At 40.9% G+C, this 27,432-nt stretch overlaps 2 protein-coding genes and 1 long non-coding RNA gene across 7 annotated transcripts in view; 1 reads left to right on the top strand and 2 right to left on the bottom strand.

Moving 5' to 3' along the window:
• Positions 1-6,579, top strand: part of LOC133521548 (E3 ubiquitin-protein ligase Bre1) — a 31,156-nt gene extending 24,577 nt beyond the window's left edge. Inside the window, exon 17 of the mRNA XM_061856576.1 lies at positions 792-6,579. Coding sequence (XP_061712560.1) covers positions 792-944 — 153 coding nt within the window. The 3' untranslated portion in view covers positions 945-6,579. The remainder of the gene's footprint in view (positions 1-791) is intronic.
• A 666-nt stretch (positions 6,580-7,245) lies between these two features.
• On the bottom strand, positions 7,246-16,798 carry LOC133521561 (uncharacterized). The gene is made up of 2 exons (XR_009799914.1): positions 13,552-16,798; positions 7,246-8,491 (listed from the first exon to the last, which is right to left on the bottom strand). It is a non-coding gene; the product is annotated as an uncharacterized LOC133521561 (long non-coding RNA).
• A 1,252-nt stretch (positions 16,799-18,050) lies between these two features.
• The window catches only part of LOC133521549 (uncharacterized), a 54,801-nt gene continuing 45,419 nt past the window's right edge, over positions 18,051-27,432 (bottom strand). For 3 of the 5 annotated variants that reach the window (XM_061856578.1, XM_061856579.1, XM_061856577.1), the window contains exons 5-11: positions 25,365-25,537; positions 24,744-24,956; positions 23,883-24,082; positions 22,928-23,246; positions 21,357-21,465; positions 18,893-18,952; positions 18,051-18,392 (exon numbers count right to left, since the gene is read on the bottom strand). In XM_061856578.1, the coding sequence (XP_061712562.1) occupies positions 18,186-18,392; positions 18,893-18,952; positions 21,357-21,465; positions 22,928-23,246; positions 23,883-24,082; positions 24,744-24,956; positions 25,365-25,537 (1,281 nt within the window). In that variant the 3' untranslated portion in view covers positions 18,051-18,185. Of the gene's footprint in view, positions 18,393-18,892; positions 18,953-20,493; positions 20,551-21,356; positions 21,466-22,927; positions 23,247-23,882; positions 24,083-24,743; positions 24,957-25,364; positions 25,538-27,432 lie in introns of all 5 variants that reach the window. The other 2 variants (XM_061856580.1, XR_009799913.1) reach the window with 2 other exon arrangements.

Genomic DNA, 27,432 nt, shown 5'->3' with positions numbered 1-27,432 from the left:
TTGATTATCGATAAATCTTTGCATATGCATAAAGTTCAATTTCAGTTTTGACACTTCGGTGACGCAGAGTGACAGATTTTGTGTTTGACACAGAGTTAAAAATGTAAAAAAGAAAGCGACTATAGGGAGCGTGCATGAACTGTAGGAGGCAGCACAGGAGCCGTCAGATTTTTGGCGCGAGGCGTAAATGTGATGTTTATTGTTCCGATGTAGCCCACAAGATGGCAGAACCTACTATGCACAAGAAAACACGTCACGTGTAAATATACATGTTTATGGTTCCGATTCAGGCCACAAGATATTATATTTACACGTCACGTGTTTTCTTGTGCATAGTAGGTTCTGCCATCTTGTGGGCGACATCGGAACAATAAACATCACATTTACGCCTCGCGCCAAAAATCTGACGGCTCCTGTGCTGCCTCCTACAGTTCATGCACGCTCCCCAGTGATGAGTTAGCATTCGCGCCTCTTGTCAAACATCTGCTATACCCTCTTCCTAAATTGATTCACGTAGAATCGGACCTCGCTATGTTTTCATGATAAATGTTCCGTCAATGTATGGCGTTCTTACCGGTTAACCCTTTGATCGCCACGCTTGTCGCCCGATCGATCGCCTTTTTGTACTTCTTTGTTGAGCAACATTTAAATTGTTTCTATGTGATTCATCTTCAGGACCGTTACCTCTGTTACCTTCTGTGAAAGGAACTTAGGGGCAAGTTACCAAAATGTCGTCTAGATGTTTAGAAACTGTTTATTTATATAATAAAATCCATAATCTCTTCCTCCAGGTGAAACGCAAGGACGCCGTACTAACGAAATGCTTCCACGTGTTCTGCTGGGACTGCCTGCGCACGCGCTACGAGACGCGCCAGCGCAAGTGCCCCAAGTGCAACGCGGCCTTCGGCGCCAACGACTACCACCGCCTCTACCTCTCCACCTAGGCCAGCGGCTCTATCCCATGGGCTACGTGAGGCCGGGGGTGTGGCAGAACTCTACAGATGTCGCGAAGTACGAGGGAAGTAAAAGCGTAGACTGCGTATGTAATGGCAAAATAATTAATTTTACAAGTGCAACGCATTCGGCGTCTACGATAACCACCGCATCTACCTCTCCACCTAGACGAGCGGAGGACGATCATGGCTTAGGTAAGGAAGGTATCGCAGATCTGCTAAGAGGTATCTATTGGCTGTATGCGAAGTGCGAGGGAAGTAAAAGCGTAGACACGGAGTGTTAAAAAAATTAACTGTGTGCTTAAATTGTCACATTAGTGAATGTCTGTCAACTGTTAAATAACTAAGGAATGCAAAGACTCTTAAACTCGTACACTTGCACGTAGCTATGCGCCGGTGGAAATTGGGCTAACTGAGCGGTTCATCGCAACCTACTTGAGAACACTGTCACACAACAGTAGTTGAGAAGTTGATAGGAGCTATGACTGCTATGATTTAGTCTTGCAGTTCGGGCGTGCGGTAACTTTCGAAAAAGACTACGCGCTACGTCTGTGACCGGAACAGCGTTAGTACTGTTTGAGCGCCGTAGTCTATATTCTATACTGTATTTAAATAAAAGTAAACAAACAATTTGTACATTTTCGGATAGTTGTAACATTTATTGGTTAACCAACCAAATACAAAACCGCCTGCATCTGTCACTGAACGATGTAATGTTTCTACCTGCCCTCAACTGGCTTAAGGAGCGATTTGTGGGTAGGTTTTGTTTACTTTTATTTAAATACCTAAAGATACAGAGTATAGTATGACAGACGAATTTGGCACTTGGCGTAAAGAAGTTCTATCAGCGCCTATACATGTTAAACAATATGCCACATTACATAATATTGGTTGTGTGCTCAATTGATCTCGGTGAAATTGTTTATTTATTTACAACAAGAAATATAAAAGTGACTACGGCGCTCATGCATTCAAGTAGCATCGTTAGGTATATTGTAAGAACAAATATTATGTATTTAAAATATCGAAACACCACACTTGATATTATTGACACGCAAATTCAGATGTTACTTGACAGAACTTCGCGATTTAAATAAGGAATGTCATTGGTAAGAAGTCTAACGATCACAAGATGTATTTATAGCTAAATCAAATCATTGTAGTTGCGAAATACTTTTTATTCTTGTTGATTGGATATCAATTTTATTAATCTGCTTCTATTTGAGTAGAGTCAGGGTCCTGTCAGAGTTAGTGATCGTTTTTGAATGAGTGCACAAGTAAGAAATCTCAGATCACGCATTAAGGTTAAATTGAAAATTGTAGCGAATGAAAATAAAATCTGGTAGTTCTAATATTTTCAACCGTCATTTTCAGTGAAATCATAAACGACGACGATCACCAACTTTGACAGGTTCATTGTTTAGTATAAGCAGGCAACCCGATTAATTGTATAAATATCTGTAAATTAATTTAATCAACTGAAAGGTATGAAGTTTAGTCCACTGATGTATGTAGTTATCACTGTAGGATGACGAAATTTCATACCTTTATGTTAACTTTAGTGGTAAATAATTATGTAGGTTCAAAACTACTTTAGTTGTATTCGTTTTGACGTATGTGGACTATTATGTCAAACATTATTGCTATAATTTATTGTGTATGTAAGGAATGTTTAGAATGTCAATCGGGATATATTGATATTTATACCGAATTTCAATAGTGGCTCTGCCGTCCCGACGACGCGTGCGTCTTCGACGCACTAAACTATGAAAATGTCTGTTATATCCATATACTTAGTATGCACCCGACCTGAGTATCACCTTAATATACACCTGTATCTTTTATGGTGATGATTGTACGTAGCGTCATTTTAAAATGTACTTTCTTAATAGTACACTCAGTCCGCCTCACTCTTTGTTATTTAATACCCGTAACATAGGCGATAAATTGTAATAAGCGACACGTGGGTTTAAATAATCATTATTGCGTAATCTTTTTGCTGGAAACTACTGCACATTAACAAAAATGTACAGTTATATCGGTGGAATGGGTTAAATAATGTTCGATATGAATTTACAATATAACTTATTATATACTAAAAACAAATTGTATATTTTGAAAGCAAATAAAACAAACCTAAATACATTTTATAGTTTTAAGTGAAAAAATCGGTGATTATGAGCCACAGTATTATAATAAACGACCATTTATTGTTTTTAAATTATTGTTAGGCTCACCATGCTAGATCGATTTTGGGTATAAGATTGGAAAGGAAGTTGATGTTAAGATATAAAAAAATAGGCACGAATAGATCTTTACTCGTGGTAGAAGATCAGTTTACGACAGTTTTAGATCTTTTCGATTCCAGACATTAATTCATGACTGATCTGTGTAAGGGTGGCATTCCATCTGTCCAATATCTTGGTCCAATGTGTATTTGCGTCTTACATTTTGCTTATTGAGAGAGTGAGACGCAATGCACATTGGATATTGATATTGGATAAATGGAATATCTTTATAAAACTTTTTTCTAATATTAAATGAACAGATAAAATTGTAATATTGTTAATGAATAAATAATAATAAATAAAAACTCAGTTGCATAAATGTGAAGTAACAAAGGTTTACCATGAGTAAGGTCTCGGCTTATTTTTTGCGTAATCGGCGAAGCTAAGGAAAATTGAAATGACTAGTATTTAAGTACTCTGATTAGAAATATTGCCCTCGAGTGAAAGGTTTAAGTATTAGGGCATTCTAGAATTAAATGTCGGTATTGTATCTATTGGTGTCTGTCACGGACTCGGTTTATTTATATACTTAGTTTACTCTGTGTAAATGCCGTAGTAGATTGTGTTATCTGGCATATAAAACCATGTCTTGTGATATCCACGTCGCTATCAAAAAAGCGAAAACTATCCATTTGTTTTTTGCGCACGAATTTTTAGCTATATAGAATAACGCAATATTATTTACTTACGAGTATACATTTTTGAGTTTTCTCTCAGAAATTCATTTTTGGATAATTTTTTAATAGTTTGTCAATAGGAAATCTACACGGAATCTTTCCTAGCTAGGATGTAGTGTAATATGTTGACAAAATAATTTGTAAATCCAGTGTAGACGAGAAAAGCCAGGTAAGTAATAGACAAATACCAATTGATCCACTTGTACAAATATAAAATACGGTGATTTTAATAAAAGTATCAGTTTGACAACTGGTGATTTTGTAGGTCTTGTTTAGACCGATTAAAATTGAATTGCCTATCAAGATAATTGGGTAAGGCGTTGGTACCCGTTGAGTAATGCGGTAAGCCCCAAGCATGATCTAACTTAAGTAGCATACTGATAGACCCTGTGCACACTGGCGTTTCTGTCCGGCGGTTCTTCGTCGATTATGTCCTAATGCGTACAAAGTCGAACCATCGACACCGGAGCGTGTGAAATCAGAAACTACAGTATTCACGGGCTCTTAACCGACTCGCTGCCAACTTTTATTTTGAAATAATTTCTAGACGCGTCTGACGTGTCTCGGCCCGCGAGTCGGTAGCATGAGCACTATTATTTGAAGTTTCATTCCTTATTTTGTAATAAGTGCCCATTTATTTATGAACTACATGATGCAGGCGAGTCCTTCAATTGCATTTCGCGATCTTGCGGCTGGCACACGTATTTATTGATGTTGTATATTAGACTTATCATGAAATCGAACAAGTGAATTTGGATTTTACTGTTTTGAAGATGTATTTAATAATTATATTGTATAGTTAATGAGATGAAAGGTGTGCGTGGGATGATATGAGAGCGATGGTATGTCGTCCTAATGTTAGATAGGGATACTTAATATGTGTATTCATAATATTCGATGTTCGCAGCCCACTGACTGATATATCTGTAATATACGTTTAGGGTACTTTTTGTTGGGCAAACGGTTCTATTATAATCACCTTATCGTTGCCTACTGTTCCTTCTTACGTTACTGTTTCTGAATTGTAATACGTTTTAATCGTTTTGCCAATTAATGTGTCCATACACTACGTAAGTGATAAAACTATTATTATGACAAAGTATTTACTATAATCGCATCATTTAATTCCATCACTTGGCTTGTCTCATTTTAGAATAATGGCAAAATATTCACATAAATTATAAAGGAACAGTCTTTAAAAACTTTTTACAGTACATATGGTGCTACTTTACCGCAATAGTGCAAAAATTGGCATATTACGTTACTGTGTCGAACATTTAAAGGGCCATATGTACTGTAAAACGTTGTACGATACACGTGCGAATAGGTAATTCGCAACTCGTGTCGATTTAAAACACTCCCTTCGGTCGTGTTTTAATTTATCGCCACTCGTTTCGAATTTCCTATTTTTCGCACTTGTATCGTAATGTACTATTTAATACTTGTTGAAAGTACACATTACATAAAATATGAAAACGAAATAGAACTGCAATGTATCTCCACAGTTTTTTTTTTCTGTGGAGGACAGAAATACTTACTTTATTTTTTTTATCAGGAAAACAGATGTACAGTCGAGTTCATAAATATGTATACATTTCTTAACCTTAATCAATTGCAATAAGGTGAAAAAATGTATACATATTTATGAACTCGACTGTACCTACACTTGTCCATAATTTTGCTGTCTTAATTTATAAATTCTAATTGTGTTACTAACCAGTTTATTTCTCTCATATTATCTACTGTTATATATGCAAATTGTTGTACTAATCTCTGAATTAACTCATATTTCCGCCCAGGTTTGTTCAGATTAAAGTATGAAATTGTAACACGATATATTTTATCAGCATTATCATACTTATATTTACAGTAAAAAAAAACTAGCTAATGACCCTTAGAAGTGAGTCAGAATGGCGGGTGTACCTAAATAAAAATAAATGAAAAGCATACCATATTTTTGTACCTAATTTGTACTATTTAGTACCTCCGTTAAAAAAATTGTACCTCACGGTACATAAAGTTATCATCAAAAAACAGTAAAAAGGCTAGGCGCCAGTTCAAAGAAATCTTCCTAAGAAAAATCATTTTTAAGACATGATTTTCTGAGTTATTTAAACGTAACAGATTAAACATTAAAGGTACTAAATCCTGGCATAATAAAAATAATTGTACCTTAGCGTTTTTTCTTAAAAATGAGATCGATAACTTGAAAAATGATAACGCCTGCGAAATTGTAATAGCAAGAAAAATATAAATGAGTAAAACTTGGAAACCTCAAATAAAATGGCTCATATTATAATTGAATATGAAGGAACAAAAATTTGGCTTTTATAGAATTTATCAATAACCACGGGAATATAGCGTAATAAAGTACACCCGCTATTCTGACTGTCAGGATGGCGGGTGTAGTGTTTTTTGGTGATAACTTTAAGTACCGTGAGGTGCAATTTTTTTTCAAGGGAGGTACTAAATAGTACAAATTAGGTACAAAAATATGGTATGGTTTTCATTTAATTTTATTTAGGTACACCCGCTATTCTGACTCTCACCCTTAGAAACGCTGAGCAATCAGAAAAAAAAGAACTAGTGGAAAATTTTTAACAATTATAAATGTAATATTATGTTAATGGATATGTCAAATAAATGTCTCAAACATAATCATTTATGGGTTTAATTTACTTGATCTGCATTAAGTTTAATTTAAATGGCTTATTTTATTACACTGGTGAAACAAAAAACATTTCTGCACCCATAAATAGGGATATTTCGTGCTAGATCTAGCACTTGTAATTTACGCTGGAAAACCGTCTCTATTTCAATGATATTAGAGTTGAGGTCACGAATATCACGATACTTTTCGGTGTCTTATAATAGTTTTTGTTTCAACTGACTACCACTTACCATGTTTGGATTAGGGATGTTACGAATCTATTCGTATATGAGAATATTTTCACCATTTTAAACATTCGCATCAAATGAAGCGAATGTTTTGCGAATGCGCGCAGGTCGTGTCCTGTCTCGTCGACTCTCGTATGGGCAGGGCGCTCAAACTGTTTTCATGTAATGCATTTTGACCAGTAGGCAGCATTTTTCAACACTTTATAACATCCCGTTCTAAGGTAAGTATGTTTTATGTACGAACAGATTTCTTCTTATTAGGAATGATAATAACAACTACATATTTGTACATAATTTTAAAACTAATACGGGACTCGTGTTGGTTTAAATCAATATAGCATTCGGACATTCGGATTGGCATTTGCGAATGTGAAGAATGCGACATTTGTGACATCCCGTTTGGATAGAGGAAATAAAAGAAGAGATAAGTAGATTTCTGAATATTTTATTTACACATTATTTACATCACATGATTTCACAATTTGATTCTTAATACAAATGTAAGTTTAGCTACGGATAAAATTTGCATTAACTGGGCATTACAATTCCAGAAGTCTTCCGATTCTTATAACATAATCAACAGTGTACTTTAGCACCCGAAGCAAGCGACGTGGTTGGACGAAGCGGTTACTGACACTGAGGCGTTTGTACTATTACTAATAGGTTTTATCCTCGTATTACCTAACGACCTGTTTGTAAGAGAGTGAATCAACTTTTAGTGCCTGCCACTCGTTACCAAGGTCGTTTCACGAAAGCTGGCGGGGATTTTCTATGAAAATGTTGACCGTTCAGTACAAATCTAGCGCTAACTGTTATGAATTTACCTATACGATTAGTTGTCTGACATAGAGAATTAACTAATAAATAAGCATAGAGCGCTCACTCCATACATAAGTTTTCTTACCAAAACGCTTATTATTTTCGTAGTTGACGTCTAGCGTCAAGTAGATATTATTATAACCGGATAAACCTGAACTGCTTGTAATATTAGTCGAAAATTGTTGAGCAATACACTTTTTGTCAATCCCGACACTCGTGACATCTAGTAGCGGTACTGATAAATCCGCTACTGGACACTAGATGTCGACTACGAAAATAAGCGTTTTGGTATTAAAACTGATTTATGAAGTGAGCGCTCTATGCTTACTTATTTATCGATTTCTAAGGGAAGAATTACCGTTAAAATCCGGATCTTATGGTACATATTAAAATCTACCAAACATGCATTTATCTGGTTGTTATAAGCCATTCCCATAATGGGCCATCTATTAAGCATGTAAGTAGAATATGATGCAACATTTCTTCTAACAAACTACCACTATTGTCACTTGGACAACGTCACGGAATAACAATACACACACGAAAGTTGATCCACCCGAGGCCAAACAATTTACGTGGCTAGAGCAAATTATTACATGAATAGATCTGCGTGACAAAGTTTACAATAAGCCAAAGTGGATTTGGGTATGGTGGCACTGGAGGCTCCTCAGACGTACCTCTTGACATACGTATAAACAATTAACGCTCAATATTCCAAACTTCAACAACGACAACTAAAATACTATCAGTCTCAAGTGTTGCAATGTTGTCAGCTTGCAAATATTAACCCTCTTATTCATAAATCTTAACGTACGGTCACAGACTTTATTGATTCAAGCTAATTTGGCTGTCAATACTAACTAGTACGGTCGCCAAATCTCAAAAGCCCTCTAGAAACACGATTTAATTGACTCGGCTCGGCCTTACCCACAACCGGTATCAATGTGTTCGGACAGTTCTCCTGATCACCGTACATGCGGTAGTAAAGCGGAAAAATGGTGGAGGGGATAGTAATGACGTCACAAAGATGGCGGCCGGACCTATTCTTTTTGGCGGTGTATCTCGAAAACCACTTAACTGATTTTAATCATCGAGGTGTCAAATAATAGCTTATATTATGGAGATTATTTCCTTTTCTACAAACATTTACGTGAAACCTATAGGAAAAAAAATAATCACAAAAAACAGTTTTTTTATAAAATTATTATTTTTTATTTTGTAAAAATCTCCGTAAATATTAGCATTTCGCAAATTTTGTTTAATATAAAACATATTGCTTCATTATCAAGGAATATAATGAGCCTTAAAACATACAGATCGAGTAATAAACAATGAAGCTACACTCATTTATTTGCGCATGGGTAACGATAACTGGCTTTTACCGGTCGAAACTGTGGTGACTGTTACGATACGTATTGAATGGAATTTATAGAGTATCGGTTTTAATTACTGAAATTATAATTAAAATTATAAAAACCAGACACAATAATGTTACCTTACTTCGACGTTTAGTCTCTTTTTTCGTCTTATTCATAGGTAGGTACATATTTCTTTTTACTTAAAAATTTTATACAGGGTGAACTTTTAACCACCAGTCATACTCTGCGCAGCGACTTTATAGGTCATACTGAACAACTTTTACTATTAGTAGTCCCCAAGCCGCTCCGAGGCCAGATTTAATTGACTCAGCTCGGCCTTACCCACAACCGGTATCAGTGTTCGGGCGTTTCTCCTGATCACCGTACATGCGGTAGTAAAGCGGAAAAATGGTGGGAGGGGATAGTAATGACGTCACAAAGATGGCGTCCGGACCTATTCTTTTTGGCGGTGTATCTCGAAAACCACTTAACCGATTGTATTCATCGAGGTGTCAACTAATAGCTTATATTATGGAGATTATTTCCTTTTTACAAACATTTACGTGTAACCAATAGGAAAATAATAATCACAAAAAACATTTTTTTTATACATTTGGTTGGTAGGTTTGTCTTATGTTTTAAAGCAGTAAAATCTTTCAAGTCGAAACACAGTATAAATATACATTTTGTTGTCTAATCTAAAAGTATGATGTTCATTGTTTAAGACTGATTAGTGATTACTGAATTAAATAACATGCTATTTGTTATTTTTGTTTTATTTTTTAAATCGGGTATTAATTTATTCACTATGTATCACTATACAGGAAAAATGTGTATCATAGTTGGTCTGTAAGTACTTACTACTTGTGTCGAATATAGGTATAAGATGAAATTTTAACCACCAGCCATACTCTGCGCAGTGACTTTACAGGTCATACTGAACAACTTTTATTATGGGACCAATGCCGAATTACGCAAGAAAATTTGGATCTGGAATGACAACCACTGGCTGTGCCCTATCACACAAAGTGAGATGACATTCACAATGCCCATACCTCTCTTTTGGACGTAGTTTAAGGACGTACCCGGGTCCATGACGCATGCTCGCCACACCGCTGCTTAAAATAAGCTGACGCACCGTAAATTGAACTGCGTAAAAATCGCAAAAAATATTACACGGAGATCTTATGGCAGACACCGTACCGGTGACGTAAAAGACGCAACTGTTTTGCGAACAAAAAAGATTCGCGTGAAGCACGTCACTGCGATTCCGTACCGTCACCGTTTTTTAAACAGCGGTGTGGGGAGCATGCGTCAAAAACGGTACGCATACGACGCGTCACTGCGATTCCGTATCGTGACCGTTTTTTAAGCTGCGGTCTGGTCGCACCTTGTATTGTATTGTATTGTATTGTATTGTATTGTATTCGGGCGATTTTTCCGCAACTCGACGACTTGCGCCTATTTTGCGTGATATGTTGGGGGTGGGCTAGTCCTGCCAGCCCAGCTCCTCGAGGAATCCTATCAAACCTTTGATGTTGAGTAGGACCTCGGGGAGGTCTCTCGGAGATCCGAGATGTTTAGCCCTGTATGGAGTCACTCCTCTGCATTCCAGCACCACGTGAGAGGCTGTTTCTTCTGTCTCCATGCAACCTCGGCACAGGGGACTGTCTGTGACACCTGTTGTGGAAAGATGTTTGTTAAATAGTCCATGACCTGTTATGACACTGGTTACCATACTCAGTCGGACCTTCCCTAGTTGCAGGAGCGCCCTTGTGAGTTTTCCGTTGATGCCAGGCATGGCTTCTTTTGCCTGTCTGCATCCAGTCTGGTTCAGCCAGTGTTCTGTGTGTAGTTTCCCTGTACGTGCCAGCAGCATTGAGCGTACCTTGCTAAATGGTATCGGAAGAATCGGTTCCGGACCAATCGCCCCCGCATTCGATCCTTGCCTGGCAAGCTCGTCCGCAGCATCGTTACCTCGGGATCCACTGTGTCCCTTGATCCATTGTAGGGTGATTTTATTTTTTATTTTATTTATTTAAGGTTCACCAACAATTGTTGACATCGATACATTCAAAACGTACAAGCTAATACATGTAAGGAGTGGTGTCACAATTACTTACAGGTAAACACGGCATGCGAAACAAATATAAGTAAACAACTATAGAAGTACCAAAATTTTAACTTAAATTCTAATTACTTATGTTTAAAAAAATATTTTCGGACAGATTTTATAAATTTATTTAGTGGGTCATAGTGCATATCCGCCTTGTTGTAAATTAAAGTCCCCAATAATACATAAATGATGTTCTTTTTCTTCTATGATCGAATTACAGTGATCTACAAAGTATTTTAGTGAACTTCTTTGCAAGGGAGGTGGAAGATAAACTGCACAGAGAGCCATTTGACGTGTACAGTTACTTGAAATATCGATGGTAATCCATAGGTCCTCAAACTAACTTTCCCAATGAGTCATTCGTTTAGAATGTAGTGTTTTCAGAACAGCAACCAACACACCCCCTCCCTCCTTACCCTTGCAAACGCTGGATTCCTCTCTATCCCTTCTGTAGACAACATACCTATCGTCAAATAGCTCACTGCTCAGTACAGAGTTGTTAAGCCATGTCTCCGTTAACACTATAACATCATAATTACAACATCTTAAATTTAGAGAGAATAATTCAGTTTTTGTGCGTAAACCGCGTACATTTTGATAATACATATTTAAATGAAGCTCTTTTAAAATTATACATATAAATACGTGTTTATAAAAGTTAAGGTAACTTAAATTAAATAATTACTAGTTAAGTGATCTTGTTATTATGACATACCTCCATTAGTCGTTCGTGGCATTCGTGTATAAGTTTGGATGTAACTATATGGCTATTTAGAGCCATTAAGACTGCTCTACTGTCGGAGAGTATGCGGATGGAGGATCCTACTACCTTCCTTGCAGTGATGGCAGCCGCCGCGTTTATGATGCCCATGCATTCAGCTTGGAATACCGAGTTATGGGCTCCTAGCGGAGTGGTGATCGACATGTTCAGGTCTTCTGAGAAGGTTCCAGAGCCCGATCCGCTGTCTGTTTTGGACCCATCAGTGAAGATTCTCAGCTCCCGGGGATTGAGTCCTTCATGATTGTCGTCCTCATATAACTGTATTTTGTACCTTTTATCGAAGATAGCTTGTTTGTGAATCCGGTCCGTGCCTGACCTAAGCACTGGAAATTCGTCATACACCTTTTCCAGGCATTTTGTGTGAAGAGCTCCTGTGATGTTAGACCATATCTTGAGGGTTCGCAACCTTACCGCTGAGAGACTGGCCTCTTGCTGTATGTGTAGGTGCAGCGGTGGAAGGTTTAGCATGACCTCCATGCCTGCAGTCGGGGTAGACCTCGTGCAGCCAGTGGTGGCCGCGCATGCGAGCCTTTGAAGTCTTTGTAGTTTGTCTCGTACGTTGCCTAGGTTTGTTCTTGGCCACCAAACCAGAGCACCGTAACAGAGTAAGGGGCGGATTATCGTCTTATAGAGCCAGAGGGTAATTTTTGGGTTGAGTCCCCACCTCTTACCAATCATCCTTCTGCACTGCCAGAAGACAACTCCCGCCTTGTCTATCCATTTGTTGATGTGGTTGTTCCAATTGAGTTTATTGTCGAGAGTTAGTCCTAAGTACTTAACTTCATCGGACAGCTGTAGCTCAGTTTGGAAAAGTGTTGGTCTGGTAAAGTTGGTCGCACCTTTATATGGGACAGTCAAAATTTTTTTCGCGATTTCGGAATTGGTCCCATAGTAAAAGTTGTTAAGTATGACCTATAAAGTCGCTGCGCAGAGTATGACTGGTGGTTAAAAGTTCACCCTGTATAAATTTTTTAAGTAAAAAGAAATATGTACCTACCTATGATTAAGACGAAAAAAGAGACTAAACGTCGAAGTAAGGTAACATTATTGTTTCTGGTTTTTATAATTTTAATTATAATTTCAGTAATTAAAACCGATACTCTATAAATTCCATTCAATACGTATCGTAACAGTCACCACAGTTTCGACCGGTAAAAGCCAGTTATCGTTACCCATGCGCAAATAAATGAGTGTAGCTTCATTGTTTATTACTCGATCTGTATGTTTTAAGGCTCATTATATTCCTTGATAATGAAGCAATATGTTTTATATTAAACAAAATTTGCGAAATGCTAATATTTACGGAGATTTTTACAAAATAAAAAATAATAATTTTATAAAAAAACTGTTTTTTGTGATTATTTTTTTTCCTATAGGTTTCACGTAAATGTTTGTAGAAAAGGAAATAATCTCCATAATATAAGCTATTATTTGACACCTCGATGATTAAAATCGGTTAAGTGGTTTTCGAGATACACCGCCAAAAAGAATAGGTCCGGCCGCCATCTTTGTGACGTCATTACTATCCCCTCCACCATTTTTCCGCTTTACTACCGCATGTACGGTGATCAGGAGAACTGTCCGAACACATTGATACCGGTTGTGGGTAAGGCCGAGCTGAGTCAATTAAATCTGGCCTCTGAGCGGCTTGGCGACCGTACTAAACGGTATGAAATGTCCAATGTAAAGTAAACCCTAATTGGCTCAACAATTAACGTCCGTGACTGTACCGTAGTCAGTTATAATGGCTTTAAGCGCGCGGTTACTAATGCGATAGACGCAGCGTTGAACGCATGCGATCATGGAATGTTGGGAAAATGACAATGCGCTTACCGCTGCGTTTACAGCGTAAAAATATTTACGGTCATTAGATTAAAATAATAATAATTCAGCCTATATACGTCCCACTGCTGGGCACAGGCCTCCTCTCATGCGCGAGAGGGCTCGGGCTATAGTCCCCACGCTAGCCCAATGCGGATTGGGGACTTCACATACACCTTTGAATTTCTTCGCAGATGTATGCAGGTTTCCTCACGAGGTCATTAGATTATCTAATTTAAAATTGGTGTGCGGCGAGCGCGTTTGAAGCTGCGTTAATCGCATAAAACAACCGCGCGCTTTAACAGTCATGTTAACTGAAACATGCGTTTATGAATATTAGCATTGGTCTACTTTATAACAGTATTTTTACGACAGTAGCATAACAATAAATACCAGTGCGTGGCGGTTCACATAATTAAATTAATTTCAAAATAATATCGGATTTTGCCTAAGGGGAAATTAATTGTAGTTACAGCTATGCTGTCGTATGTACTATTATGTGTTTACTGCGTACGAGAGGCTAAATATAACTAAAATTCCGACAAAAATATGGCCAATTGATAAATAATTTCATGTAAAGTATCATGAATATATTGAATTTTACCATAAAAATGATATGTAGCTGATAATAAAGTAAATATAAAATACTAGCCTGACTAGACGCAAAACAATTGATTAGAGCCTGCCACCCATCAAAATTTTAATTATTTAATACACATTTTTCTAGCAAATTACCAATTTTATTTGTTTTAGGAAGTCCTCACGTGATGGAACTTAGAATATCCTTACAATACCCGCGCTGCGATCTACATGGCCTAGCACTAATGGCACTTATAATTATTGTATTCACACAGAAATTCTCCATGAAACATAATTGTATATTTCATAGTATCCAATTTCAAATATAATTTACGAAAAGTTAATTTTTAAATGCTCCTAGGAATGAAAGATATAAATTAGTACTTAATATTACAAATAGCAAGAAACGAAGCAAAACCTAATATGTGAAACTATTTTCAACTGCGAAGAGTTTAAAATACAGGACACAATTATAATTAAACATAATATAATAACCTGTTCGCACGCACATAATTGAGATCAATCCAGTGTGATCATAGTAATCCAGGTCCCTTCAAACGAATTATAACCATTCCTTAAAATATCTAACATCACTATCATTTAATTTTTTAATTCGACATAAATTTGCTTATAAATTTACATAGAGCTTTTCGATTTATTAGTTATTACATTTGCATTCAATGTCAATTTCTTGATAGATTTCCCTAGATTTATTAGTCTTATTTAGTATAAATTCATTGCCATCAATGTTAAATTACGATGAGAGCGTAGTGTTTTTGTATGGCTTCGTATATCCGTCCCATTTCTATTTCTACAACATATTTGTACGCACTAGGTACCGGCAAGCTTATAGGAATAATCTGTCATGGCGAGGACGGATAACTCCTACAGATATAACTCGAACCAACGCTATATATCGAGGGACCCAGGTGTATTCAGTTGTTCATCAACAAATATGTGGCAACAAGTAAAGATCGCCTCGGTCCTTGCACTTGGTTCTAATCTAGTTACACAAAAACCTTTATATTTCCGAAACTAAACTCAAGCCAACGCGGGGACCGAAAAGTTTTCAGTTGTTCATCAAGAATATCACAACAAACAATTGCAGAATGTGACCACACTTTTAAAGCTTATTTTACACCCTATTATGCTGGATGACAAGTAAAAATCGTCTCGGTCCCGGCTGTGCTTGGTCTGACCATCGAAAAATATGTAACCTTAGAATGCTCACTACATCAGTTTCTTTACTTAATTAAAAAGTATGGTAAAACGTATTATTTATAAGTTTTAAACTTGCCTACAACTTAATACTTTAGGTTAAATTTTGCTCGCTTAAAACTTATTATACATTAGTTTTTCGTCTGAGGAGTGAGCATTTAAGATTACTTATTTCCCTTTGGTCTGAGTGACCTCAATAACATAGACCTTTCTTCCGTAGTCAAAGTCACGCCAACGATCTAATTATGAGAACACAATTATTTTCTGTCGTTTTATTGTGATGACAAGTAAAGTTAGCTTAGGTTCCAAGAACACTCTGTCTGTCCATAGACAGCTTTGATGGACTTCAATAAGCTCGATTACTTTCTATCTAGGTATCTTGCAATTATCTATGCTAAACATTTCATGCAACAAATTAGTTTTTAATGGTACTAAGTTATTTGTGCTTTTTACTATAACATTTCGTAATTAAATATTTTAAATAGTTTTATTTTAATGTTTTTCATTACATTTAGAGCGGCGAAAAACTTCATTTGATTAATTCAATGTAATAAGTAGAATAAATTTACGTTTATGACCAGCATAAATGTGTTTCAATTAATTTATACGTGGAATAACCGTTAGTATCATGGGAGATTGCTTTTAAAATTGACAAATATTTATTTACCGTGATATCAATCTTTCGTGCACGTAAAACGTAGCGTTCGTTTGGCACCAAACACGTGTACACGCCCGCATCCTAATATCATTCAATTCGATTTCAGGAAGGTCGCAAAAACCTTTATGACTCGTACACTATCTACGTGCAAAAAATACATTCAAGATAATAGGGAAGGATCTCCCTAAGCGATCGTTTTCGAGTCGACGCAAACAATGAGTCTAGAAACTGTAGCGTCGGTTTCATTCGTTTTTTCAACATTCTTAAATATATACATTAACGTTATGAAAGAAGTAACAGTTCAATCGAATCGTATCTAATAAGTATATAGTGTTCACCAAATGGCCCGGCGCGCTTCTCAAAAGCGCGATCGAAATATGGGGAGACGGGGCTCGGCTCGGGCGGCCCTCTCGCTCGCAGAGGAGCCGGGTCAGCGGCTCTTAAATTTTCAGTGATAAGGGACCACTAGACAAAATTTCTTTCGGGAGGACCATCAAAGGAAGGCTACGTCCAATAAAATTGAAGGAATAAACTCTCTCGCTGGTTCCGCAGAGAGCAGCAGTGGTCCGGTTAGGCGGTGCCGTGGAGCGGGGCGGGCAGCAGGCCTTGGGGCCCGGGCGGCGGCGGCGGCGGCGGCGGCGGCGGCTGCGCGACGGCGAAGGCGAGGCGCTCGAGGCGGCGCTGCAGCGCGGCGAGGCGCGGCCAGGCGCGCACGAGCGGCTGCCTCCAGCGCCGCGTCCGTTCCGCAGGGAGCACTAGGCGGCGCCGTGGAGCGGCGCGGGCAGGCCGGGCGGCGGCGGCGGCTGCGCGACGGCGAAGGCGAGGCGCTCGAGGCGGCGCTGCAGCGCGGCGAGGCGCGGCCAGGCGCGCACGAGCGGCTGCCTCCAGCGCCGCGTCCGTTCCGCAGGGAGCACTAGGCGGCGCCGTGGAGCGGCGCGGGCAGGCCGGGCGGCGGCGGCGGCTGCGCGACGGCGAAGGCGAGGCGCTCGAGGCGGCGCTGCAGCGCGGCGAGGCGCGGCCAGGCGCGCACGAGCGGCTGCCTCCAGCGCCGCGTCCGTTCCGCAGGGAGCACTAGGCGGCGCCGTGGAGCGGCGCGGGCAGGCCGGGCGGCGGCGGCGGCTGCGCGACGGCGAAGGCGAGGCGCTCGAGGCGGCGCTGCAGCGCGGCGAGGCGCGGCCAGGCGCGCACGAGCGGCTGCCTCCAGCGCCGCGTCCGTTCCGCAGGGAGCACTAGGCGGCGCCGTGGAGCGGCGCGGGCAGGCCGGGCGGCGGCGGCGGCTGCGCGACGGCGAAGGCGAGGCGCTCGAGGCGGCGCTGCAGCGCGGCGAGGCGCGGCCAGGCGCGCACGAGCGGCTGCCTCCAGCGCCGCGTCCGTTCCGCAGGGAGCACTAGGCGGCGCCGTGGAGCGGCGCGGGCAGGCCGGGCGGCGGCGGCGGCTGCGCGACGGCGAAGGCGAGGCGCTCGAGGCGGCGCTGCAGCGCGGCGAGGCGCGGCCAGGCGCGCACGAGCGGCTGCCTCCAGCGCCGCGTCCGTTCCGCAGGGAGCACTAGGCGGCGCCGTGGAGCGGCGCGGGCAGGCCGGGCGGCGGCGGCGGCTGCGCGACGGCGAAGGCGAGGCGCTCGAGGCGGCGCTGCAGCGCGGCGAGGCGCGGCCAGGCGCGCACGAGCGGCTGCCTCCAGCGCCGCGTCCGTTCCGCAGGGAGCACTAGGCGGCGCCGTGGAGCGGCGCGGGCAGGCCGGGCGGCGGCGGCGGCTGCGCGACGGCGAAGGCGAGGCGCTCGAGGCGGCGCTGCAGCGCGGCGAGGCGCGGCCAGGCGCGCACGAGCGGCTGCCTCCAGCGCCGCGTCCGTTCCGCAGGGAGCACTAGGCGGCGCCGTGGAGCGGCGCGGGCAGGCCGGGCGGCGGCGGCGGCTGCGCGACGGCGAAGGCGAGGCGCTCGAGGCGGCGCTGCAGCGCGGCGAGGCGCGGCCAGGCGCGCACGAGCGGCTGCCTCCAGCGCCGCGTCCGTTCCGCAGGGAGCACTAGGCGGCGCCGTGGAGCGGCGCGGGCAGGCCGGGCGGCGGCGGCGGCTGCGCGACGGCGAAGGCGAGGCGCTCGAGGCGGCGCTGCAGCGCGGCGAGGCGCGGCCAGGCGCGCACGAGCGGCTGCCTCGCGCCCAGCGCGCCCAGCGCCGCGTCCAGCGCCTCGTAGCGCTGCCGCCGCTCGCCCTCCGAGCACACCGACAGCTCCTGACGACACCGATCATATTCTATTGTATTACATTCATCTAAATTTGGGGACAATTTTACAACAATCAACCTGACCCCAAACTAAGCACAGCTGTACTATGGGTCCTAGGTACTGGGCATACATAACATATACATAGAAAACACCCACGACTCGGGAACAAATATCTGTATTCATCTCATAAATAAATGCCCTTACCGAGATTCGAACCCGGGGCGGTCGGCTTCATAGGCAGGTTCCCTACCCCCTAGGCCGGACCGGTCGGTATTTACTCTGTAGTCACGTTTACGCCGCGATTCTTTTCGCCTCTTTACATTTTCCTCGGGCAGATTTAGGTAGCGTTGTCGAAATCGAATAAACGAATACCAACATTTTTATTTCAGAAACAAAGCTAGCCTGAGTTCGAAATTCTACTAGTCTAAAGTGACTCAGCAGAACTTAATAATTGACACATATTATTATTTAAATTTTGGCTTCATGAGACTAAAAGTATCTTATTTACCTCCTCGACGAAATCCAAGTCATCGTCTTCACCGGTTTGTGCCAATTGTTTTTTGAGTGCCTGAAACACGGAACGGCATCAAAAACATCTGACAACTCGAGTACGACTCGACAAGACGATGCGGTGTACAATTCATTGCCTTGTCGACTCGTTGATGCCATATTAAAAAAAAAAACAAATGGAAACGCAGCAAATATGAATGCTGCTAATCAATTTGCAAAATAACTACAGCTATTTACATTGTTATTTACATTATACATAAATCTGTTATTTACATCCCACCGACTGCTCTTAAACTTGTCATTTAAATCTTCGATTTATTTACAGGGTTCAGTGTTTATTTACAATAAGTGCAAACCCGGATCGTCGCGGTAAAGCGAGCGAGTCACTATGTTCTATCCTATATGGGGTTAATACATTGTGTATGTACATACAATACTCATTTTAACATAAATCATAATTACAATGTTGTTCATAAGTGAAAGTTTCAATTAGTAAATGTTTATCAATTGATAACATTGATAACATTAATGATATAGGTGTAATAAAATAGCATACTTAAATAGCACAATAAGTTAATTAAAACACAGAATAATTACAATAAAACTGTTATTATAAAATGTATTGAACTTAATTATATATTTGTAAAATCGTTTGCATCAAAGGTAATTTTGTTTTCAATAATCAATTTTGAATGACTGCCCACCATCAAGCTTCAAGCTTTAATTTTTAACCTAATGTAGCGAGCTGCAAACGTCCATACATAATAATGGAATTCATTCATAAAAATCTTAGGGTGTTGATTGTGTCATTTCCTTCTTTTCCCTCCTTGGAACCTTGGTGTCCTTGGTCCTAGAAGCCACGGTTCGGGAGATACGAATTTCACTTACGATAAGTATGACTTTTTTCACCCTTCTGATTAAAATCTCATGTGGGAAGCCTTATTTTTATTGAAGTTCGTAGCACACCGTTAGAAACGTCATAAACCAAAGAACTTCTTAACCAAACAAAAAAGAAAATGAACCCTACAATAGCTGTTACACTTTTAAAATTTAATTTAGAAGTGGATATGTTTTCATAAATTCAGTTTATTTGTAATGAAAAAGACACGTGTTCATTTTGTAACTAAAAACTAGTATTTGGAAGTAGACAGACATAACGTAAGACAATGAAACAAATTATGCATTTAAAACCATACACAAAAAGAAGTTATGGGGCTTCGAATATCAGATGTTGGCTAATTTAGGAAAAACATCAAGATTCCAAGGACGGAAAGGAAGGAAATGACACCACCTAAATCCCAAAAAATGTTGACGGGTCAACGGGTCACAAACACCCATGTATATGTTAGTCTTATAATACAGTAAAAGCCTTTAAACATACTTGTTAATATAACGGAACCATAGATAAGCGTAGTAATAAGTAGGTATCAATAAATAAAAGCAACACTTCTATAATCTCGAATGCCCCAATATTGCAAGAGAGTATAAAATAATCCCTAAAATGCAATCGATGATACAGTGCGTAGTAAACCAGGAGAGAACATGGTGACTTGTGCTTCTAAAAGCGGTGAGGCGAACCAGCGAATGGGGAATATTAACCTGTGCGTCTTATTCTTGACTCGAGATCGCCAAGCAGGGCCTGAATGGTGTAAATACCTGTTTCACATTAAACCAGTTAACGGCACTAATATTACTGTCCGGGGTAGGAATGCTGCGTAGCATAGGCTGTTCAAGTACACTTATGTGAGGAATTTATTATTGTTTGATATTCCTACACATGTTACGGTTATGAAATGAAATTAAGCCGCATAGTAATGATGTATATTAAATTTATGTCGGAAAACAAAAACGTGTATGCAACATTTATATTCGAATATAGCCTTTCATAAAATAAAAACTTATTATACTCGTAACTTTATCCATTTTGTACCAAAGTTGTATATATCGTGTCATTCACGAAGACGCGTCCCTTCACTCGTCTTGCCATGATATTTGAAAGATATATGAAAGGTTAGATTCGACAAATCGGCGCGTCATTGTGGATGACACGAACTTTGTAATCAACTTATCAAAAATATATTTATTCTACCAATCTTCATAATTAATTATTATTTAAATAACTAGAGCAAATAAGTAACGCTTATCGCCGTATCAATAGAAATTAGTCCAGATAATGCCTAATTTTCTCTCCCAGATATTATTAAAACAAGTGACGAAGTCCTCCAGTGGCAAAGGCTGGATTCGAACCGGCGTCCTTAGCTAACGCCTTGAATCCCTAGACCACTCCGCTACCGGCAGATCAGATGACATCTATTGCAGTTTATTTTCAACAACTTTAAATATGCGAAAAAACTCAAAACACACGAGTATAACTATAGAATCTTGAATATTACGGATTCCTGAATTGTATGATCGAATAGTATGATCAACCCATTATCTAAGTCTAATCAGTGTGTACTCACTTCCACGGACTGGCGGTACTGCTCCATCATGTTCTTGCTGGCGTCGAGCTCGGCCAGCTTCTTCACCACCACGTCCGCCACGTTCTTCTCCGTCACGTCTATCTTGTCTCTGGAAGTACCGTATATCAATAATTTAGTTTAAGATTTGGGCTGCCGATAGTTGCAAGTATTGTATTACAAGCATGTACTTACGACGAGCTTACTGTGGTTATTATTTATGGTTATTTTTTTAGAGGTTTTTTTTTACAATTAGGAATAGGGTGATAAGGGAAAAGTGTGGAATGAACGAAGATGTAGTGACAACATTGAAGAAGGTATGTTGAGATGGTTTGGACACGTTGAAAGAATGAGTGAAAGAAGCCTAACAAAGAGAGTATATAAGGGAGAAGTAGAAGAGGGAGCTGGAAGGGGTCGACCTCGGCGGACTTTCTCTGATAAAATCGGGGAAATCCTGAAAAAAGGCCAGGTCAAGAGCACTTTAAACCGGCGAGCGTGGAGGAAGCAAAAGAGGTATGTCATGATCGTAGCAAGTGGAAATCTGTGGTCTCTGACTACCCACCCGGGAAATGGCGTGATTATATGTATGTATTTTTTTTAATGTTAAAATTGGTCAAAGGACTAAAATTTCAGGCTTATGTGACATAAGGAAACACAAATCCTTGGATTTGCATAGCGTGATATTTGATCCTGATTATTTTAGATACCAGGGTACAAAATGTAACATGCTCTAGCTGGGAAACGGTATTTAGAATGTTATTTAAGTAATGTATATTAGCGGAGCAGGTATTGTCGATAATATTGGAGGGTACCTAAAGCCTATTAGTATACTTAAGATTAGTTCTGTAAAATACCGTCTAGATGTTTATTTGCTGTATTTGTAGAGGCTCGCGAATGTGGTTCGCTGGCCGATGGTTTTTTGTTTTCGTAAAGTAAGCCTCCGAACAAATAGAGTGAATCATTAGTTTAAAATATAATATATAATATTACTTAAAGACGTATTCTTAGTTGGGTTTCCTACGCTCCATATTTGTAGGCGAACGTGATTTGTCAGATGGTCAAATTGTTGTATCGATGTCGACAAAAGATGGAGGCCCAAACAAGGAGTTGGTAAATGTGAGCTCTTGTGAAGCCAAGGTTCCTAATTCAAGTCCTGCTCGGAATATACAGTTAAAAATGAATTGAGTCTAATGACTGCAGCATTTCATAGCCGACATTTGTCTTTGATAAAATTAATTAATTTTGTAGGGGCAGTCCAGTGCATCATCTTCATCTATAGATTGATTTCGACTTTTTGAGACGCCTTAGCCACTTGTTAAGTTTGATACTTTTCACAGTAGGTGTCGCCGTGAGTGCCTTTCAAAGCCATATATTTTTTAAACGGTTGAGAATGGAAACTTTCAGTCTACAGCGGAGTAAAAGTTCAAGTCTCCCAGCTGTTTTTTCACTTCACCTGTTGGTGCCCATTAACATCATAGGATGTCAGTATTGAACTTTTTACTAGTACCGTTGATATAAGATATACTATAGTAAATAAATGTCTGGGTTCCGAGTTGAAGCAAGCAGTAACTCACTTGAGCGCCTGCGCGAGCCTCATGGAGTCCTTGTCGTCGGAGCCGGCGGCGGCGGCGGCGGCGGCGGCCAGGCGCAGCGCGCGCAGCAGCTCGCTGAGCCGCGTGTCCAGCGCCAGCACGCGCTCCAGCAGCGAGCCGCGCTCCGCGTCCTCGGCCTCGGCCTCGGAGCGCTGGCGCTGCGCGATGGCGGCCGACAGGTTGCGCAGCGAGTCCCGCTCCGACGCCGACTCCGGCTCGCACGACTCGCGCTCCGGCGACAGCTCCTCGCCGCTCCACGCGCCGCCCGCCTCCGCGCCCGACCACCACTCTTCCGCGCATTCTGACAGCAAATTAAACTCGTATTAAGCACAACCCGTCACGTCGCACTTAAAAATGGTCGGACATCTTTAGACAGAAGATGAGGTTACGTCGAGGAATCATCCCGATCGATAATTTGTTTTGTTCACTGGACTCTTCGGATAATGTCGTGGTGGCTTCTGATGCAACGTGACGCAATGAAGTTGACAACTGTCAAAAGTTCGTATAGATGGTGCCATCATAGCTTGCTCCTGTCTCTAGTTTTGTTCTATGAGATTTAGCTTAAAGGGCCGGAATCAAAGTTATAAAATTCCAACAAAATAAACAAGAATTTGTCACAATTAAAGAACTTACGATATCAAAACTGTTGTTGATAAAATATATTTTATCTAATGTTTTATTTATCTGCTCTTCACAAAAACGCTTCTGTATCTTTTGATGTTTACTGTTTTTATATATTTTTGTAATTTATATCTATATTTTTATGAATGACTGTATGTGTTCTGAACAATAAAAAAAATCTAGGTTAACAGGGCGAACTATGCTGGTCCATTTATTAAATACTTCGACCGGTCAACCCCATCATATAGAGAACCCCATAAAGCCAGAAACTAAAGCCTAAAGAAATGAACGTCGCCACGGCTGCAAAGGGACTGACCGGGGTCGGTGACGAGGCACGGCTCGGTCTCGGAGTCGAGCAGGTCGGCGGAGTTGTCGTTGTCGTCGGACACGCGCGAGCGGTCGTCGTCGGCGGCGGCGGGGCCGGGCGGCGGCGCGGCGCGGAGCGCCTTGGCCACGGCCGTCAGCAGCCCGCCGCGCTCGTCGTCCGGCGACAACGCCTCGCCGCTGTCGCTGCGGCTGGGGATAAGTCTAGTTGATGTCATGGGAGTGGAGGCGGGGTGGAGGGCAGGTGCCGCCCCACCGGAATTTCAAATTGTATATACAATGTATGACCCTCTGCAGCGTCTGTAGGGGGGGGGGGGGGGGGGGGGGGGGCTAATTAACTGCCCCTTGGTTGATGCTAAATGGATGTAGTCTAGGCTTCCAGTGCCTAAATCTAATGTAATTATTTATACCACGTCGGTGGAAAACAAGTATACGGTTCCATCTAATTTGTTAATATGTGATTGTTATACATTTAAATAATTTCCTATAAATTTCAAACTGTGAGTGCGTGGTCATTAGTAAAGTCGCCATCAAATATGTCGGAGCGGTCAAGGTGCTCAAAAATATCAGAATACGTCTCTATTAGTAATTTTCTAGTGCGTGTGCAGATATTTTTGAGCACCTCAACCGCCCCGATATATCTGATGGCGACTATACCTAGAAGCGTTGTTAAAGTGGACTTGCGGCTCGAGCGTACGCTCGGGCAAAACGAAAGCTCTAGCCACAGCATCAGTCAGCCTCGCGAGCCGCTGTGATAATACGTCTAGCGCTTGCACCCCACCAGAGCGCGAGCTTCCTCACCCGTGGTCTCTTCTCTTTCTTACAGTTATCCAGTAGTGCTATTTAAAAGTACCTAAAGGCGTCATTGTGGTAGACCTGCGGCTCCAGCGCGTGGCGGGGCAGGGCGTAGGCCCGGGCCACGGCGTCGGTGAGGCGCGCGAGGCGGCGCGCCAGCGCGTCCAGCGCGTGCGCGGCGCCGCCGCCCGAGCGCGCGCGCGCCGCCGCGCCCAGCGCCTCCTGCCGCCGCTGCTCGCACATGCGCACGAGCTGCCGGCATTCTGCGCGTCTGTACAACATGAGTATAAATTACTTGTTTGTGACATATCTGTGAAAGGAAAGCCATACCTAACGAAAGGCAATATTGTAAAGCACGAACAATACAAGTAAGCTTACTTACCGAGTTAAATTTAGCGATTATACGAAAATTGCTTACAAAGTGACATTAAGCAAAGATTTAGAGGCACTTGCGCGTTCTAGGGTTAGCTAACTAACTAACAAGGAGTTAACAGTTTATACAGTACAGTTTAACCCTGTATAAACGATACAATATATTCTATTATATTAAGCGCAGCTATAGCGCTTCTATTAATATATGTATATATGTTTATGGACAGTAAACAAATATGTATGCAGAAATGCTAAGCTAATAGTTTTGCTGACTGTACGTCAGAGAAACTAAAATAGAAAGTGTTACCGTCGCTCGAGGTCCTTGTTCGCGCGCGCGAGTTCGGCCTCCGCTTCGCGCAGGGAGTCCCCCAGCGCGCCGGTCTCGGCGGCCAGGAAGTCCTGCATTTCCGCCGCCTCGCGCTCAGCTTCGGCCAGGCGCGCCTGCAGGACGCGGGCGGACTCGCGCGCCGAACATGCCTCCTGTGTACAACAAATTATACCATTAACATCATAACATTCAAAGATGGTAAGATACTATAGATGTACTATACGCGTGCGACTGTGAGGGAGAGAACATTAAACGCAATCCGACAAAATTAAAAACATTCCTGACAATATACCAAAAACAACCTACGTAATTTGGTTGGGTTATTCGTTTCTCACCATAAACCACAGTAAAATGTACGGTGGGGATTAAAACAAATGAGACTGTGACAGGGACAAACAATAATAGCGCTTTCTTTTCTACTCCTATTGAAAAATATATAACTAACCCGTTCGGTCATTTCCCCTCACCGCTCATGTCTGATCCAGTTACACTAGATTCATGTTAACATCAAAAATACCACCATTACCCTTTACTCGTATAGTCATATCTGCAAGTTCGACAGACCGCCATGGGATGACTGCCACGCATGATACAACCGACTTGAAAAGTTTAATAGATTATATTAATAAAAAAATTAATTAAAGGAAAAAATACAACAATTATAATAAATACGAGCTCTAAAGGACGTATCTACAAGTAAGTGTATGTACATACACTTCACTAACCAGTCAGAAATGTGTAAAGCGTCAATACAATTTAACGAAGCAATAAAAGTTGAATATGGAGTTTACACTTCTTTGTATGCAATAAGTTGGTTTACACATAGCTCTCGTCCCATGATTTGGCCATAAGTGCTGTCAAATACGAGTATTAATGATTGAAACGACCCGCACTTACTTTAATATTTATGATGATATTCACAGACAGATAGTGTGCTGTCTCTTCGGTAGATTACATCTCATTTGATTAATAGACATAGCAGACATAATGAATAAACCAACCACAATAAAAGAAAGACATAAATAAATTATATAACAAGCTTTATTAGCACCATCCATTTTCTTGCACACTTCCGCGATGAATTTGATTACATTATTTTCCCTTGGGCTTCTTATTATTTCGCTAACAAATTAACAAGTCCAACTAGTCAGAATCGTAAATATACACACCGGTTTATTTTAGCATTTCTGTACAGAAAAAATGGCAACCTACGTCCATATTTATGTACACCATTTTGGGCTGTATGCCACTGTAATTAGTCTTATAATTGTGTGTCATTTCATCTCCCAAACACAAAATTATGATTTTAACTTAATAATGGTTCACGCACGGATAAACGCTTATATTATGATCTTACACGATTAAGTGTTTTTGTATCCGCAAATAAGCACTTTTTTGCACAACAACTTTGCTCATGACCTCCGTAAAAACATTCTGACCTCTACAACCCGTTTAAAAATGTATAGCATGTAAGTCCACAAGACTCGTGTAAGGTAAACAAGCTTATAATGGCAACAAGTTTCGAAGTTAAGTGCATCGTATGTTTCGACGAGTCATGACTCAGCCGAGACACTTGGAATCACTTAGCATACTCTCAAATGACTGATGATCGTTGTTATTGGCAGCAAAATAAGGCTGTAAACATGTCGTATTCTTGAGTGTACAATTTCAAGTGTCTTATCTTTTGAAACGGTATATAGTTAGACACTGCACGGGACACTGATGGATCATTTTAAACTGTTTATGCGACTAATTGTAATTGCAGTGTAATGTCACACTGTCACAGCGGTCAGTTTTATGACAAATGGTTCGACATTAGAGAATGGAAAGGTCTTGTTCATTGAAAAAACCATACTATAGAGAAATAAGTAAGCATAGAGTGCTCACTCCATAAAGGAGTTTTCTTACTTAATCATATTAAGTTCTATGGGAGGTATAATAAAACATATTGCTAATAAGCTTAAAACATAATAATAACATTTAAACTTAGTAAAAGTTTAAATCTTATTACAAATAAGTTTTCGCAAAGCAAAATAATTGATACGTT

Source organism: Cydia pomonella, chromosome 9 (assembly GCF_033807575.1).
Source record: "Cydia pomonella isolate Wapato2018A chromosome 9, ilCydPomo1, whole genome shotgun sequence".
NCBI lineage: Eukaryota > Metazoa > Arthropoda > Insecta > Lepidoptera > Tortricidae > Cydia > Cydia pomonella.
This window is presented reverse-complemented; position numbering and strand designations above follow the sequence as displayed.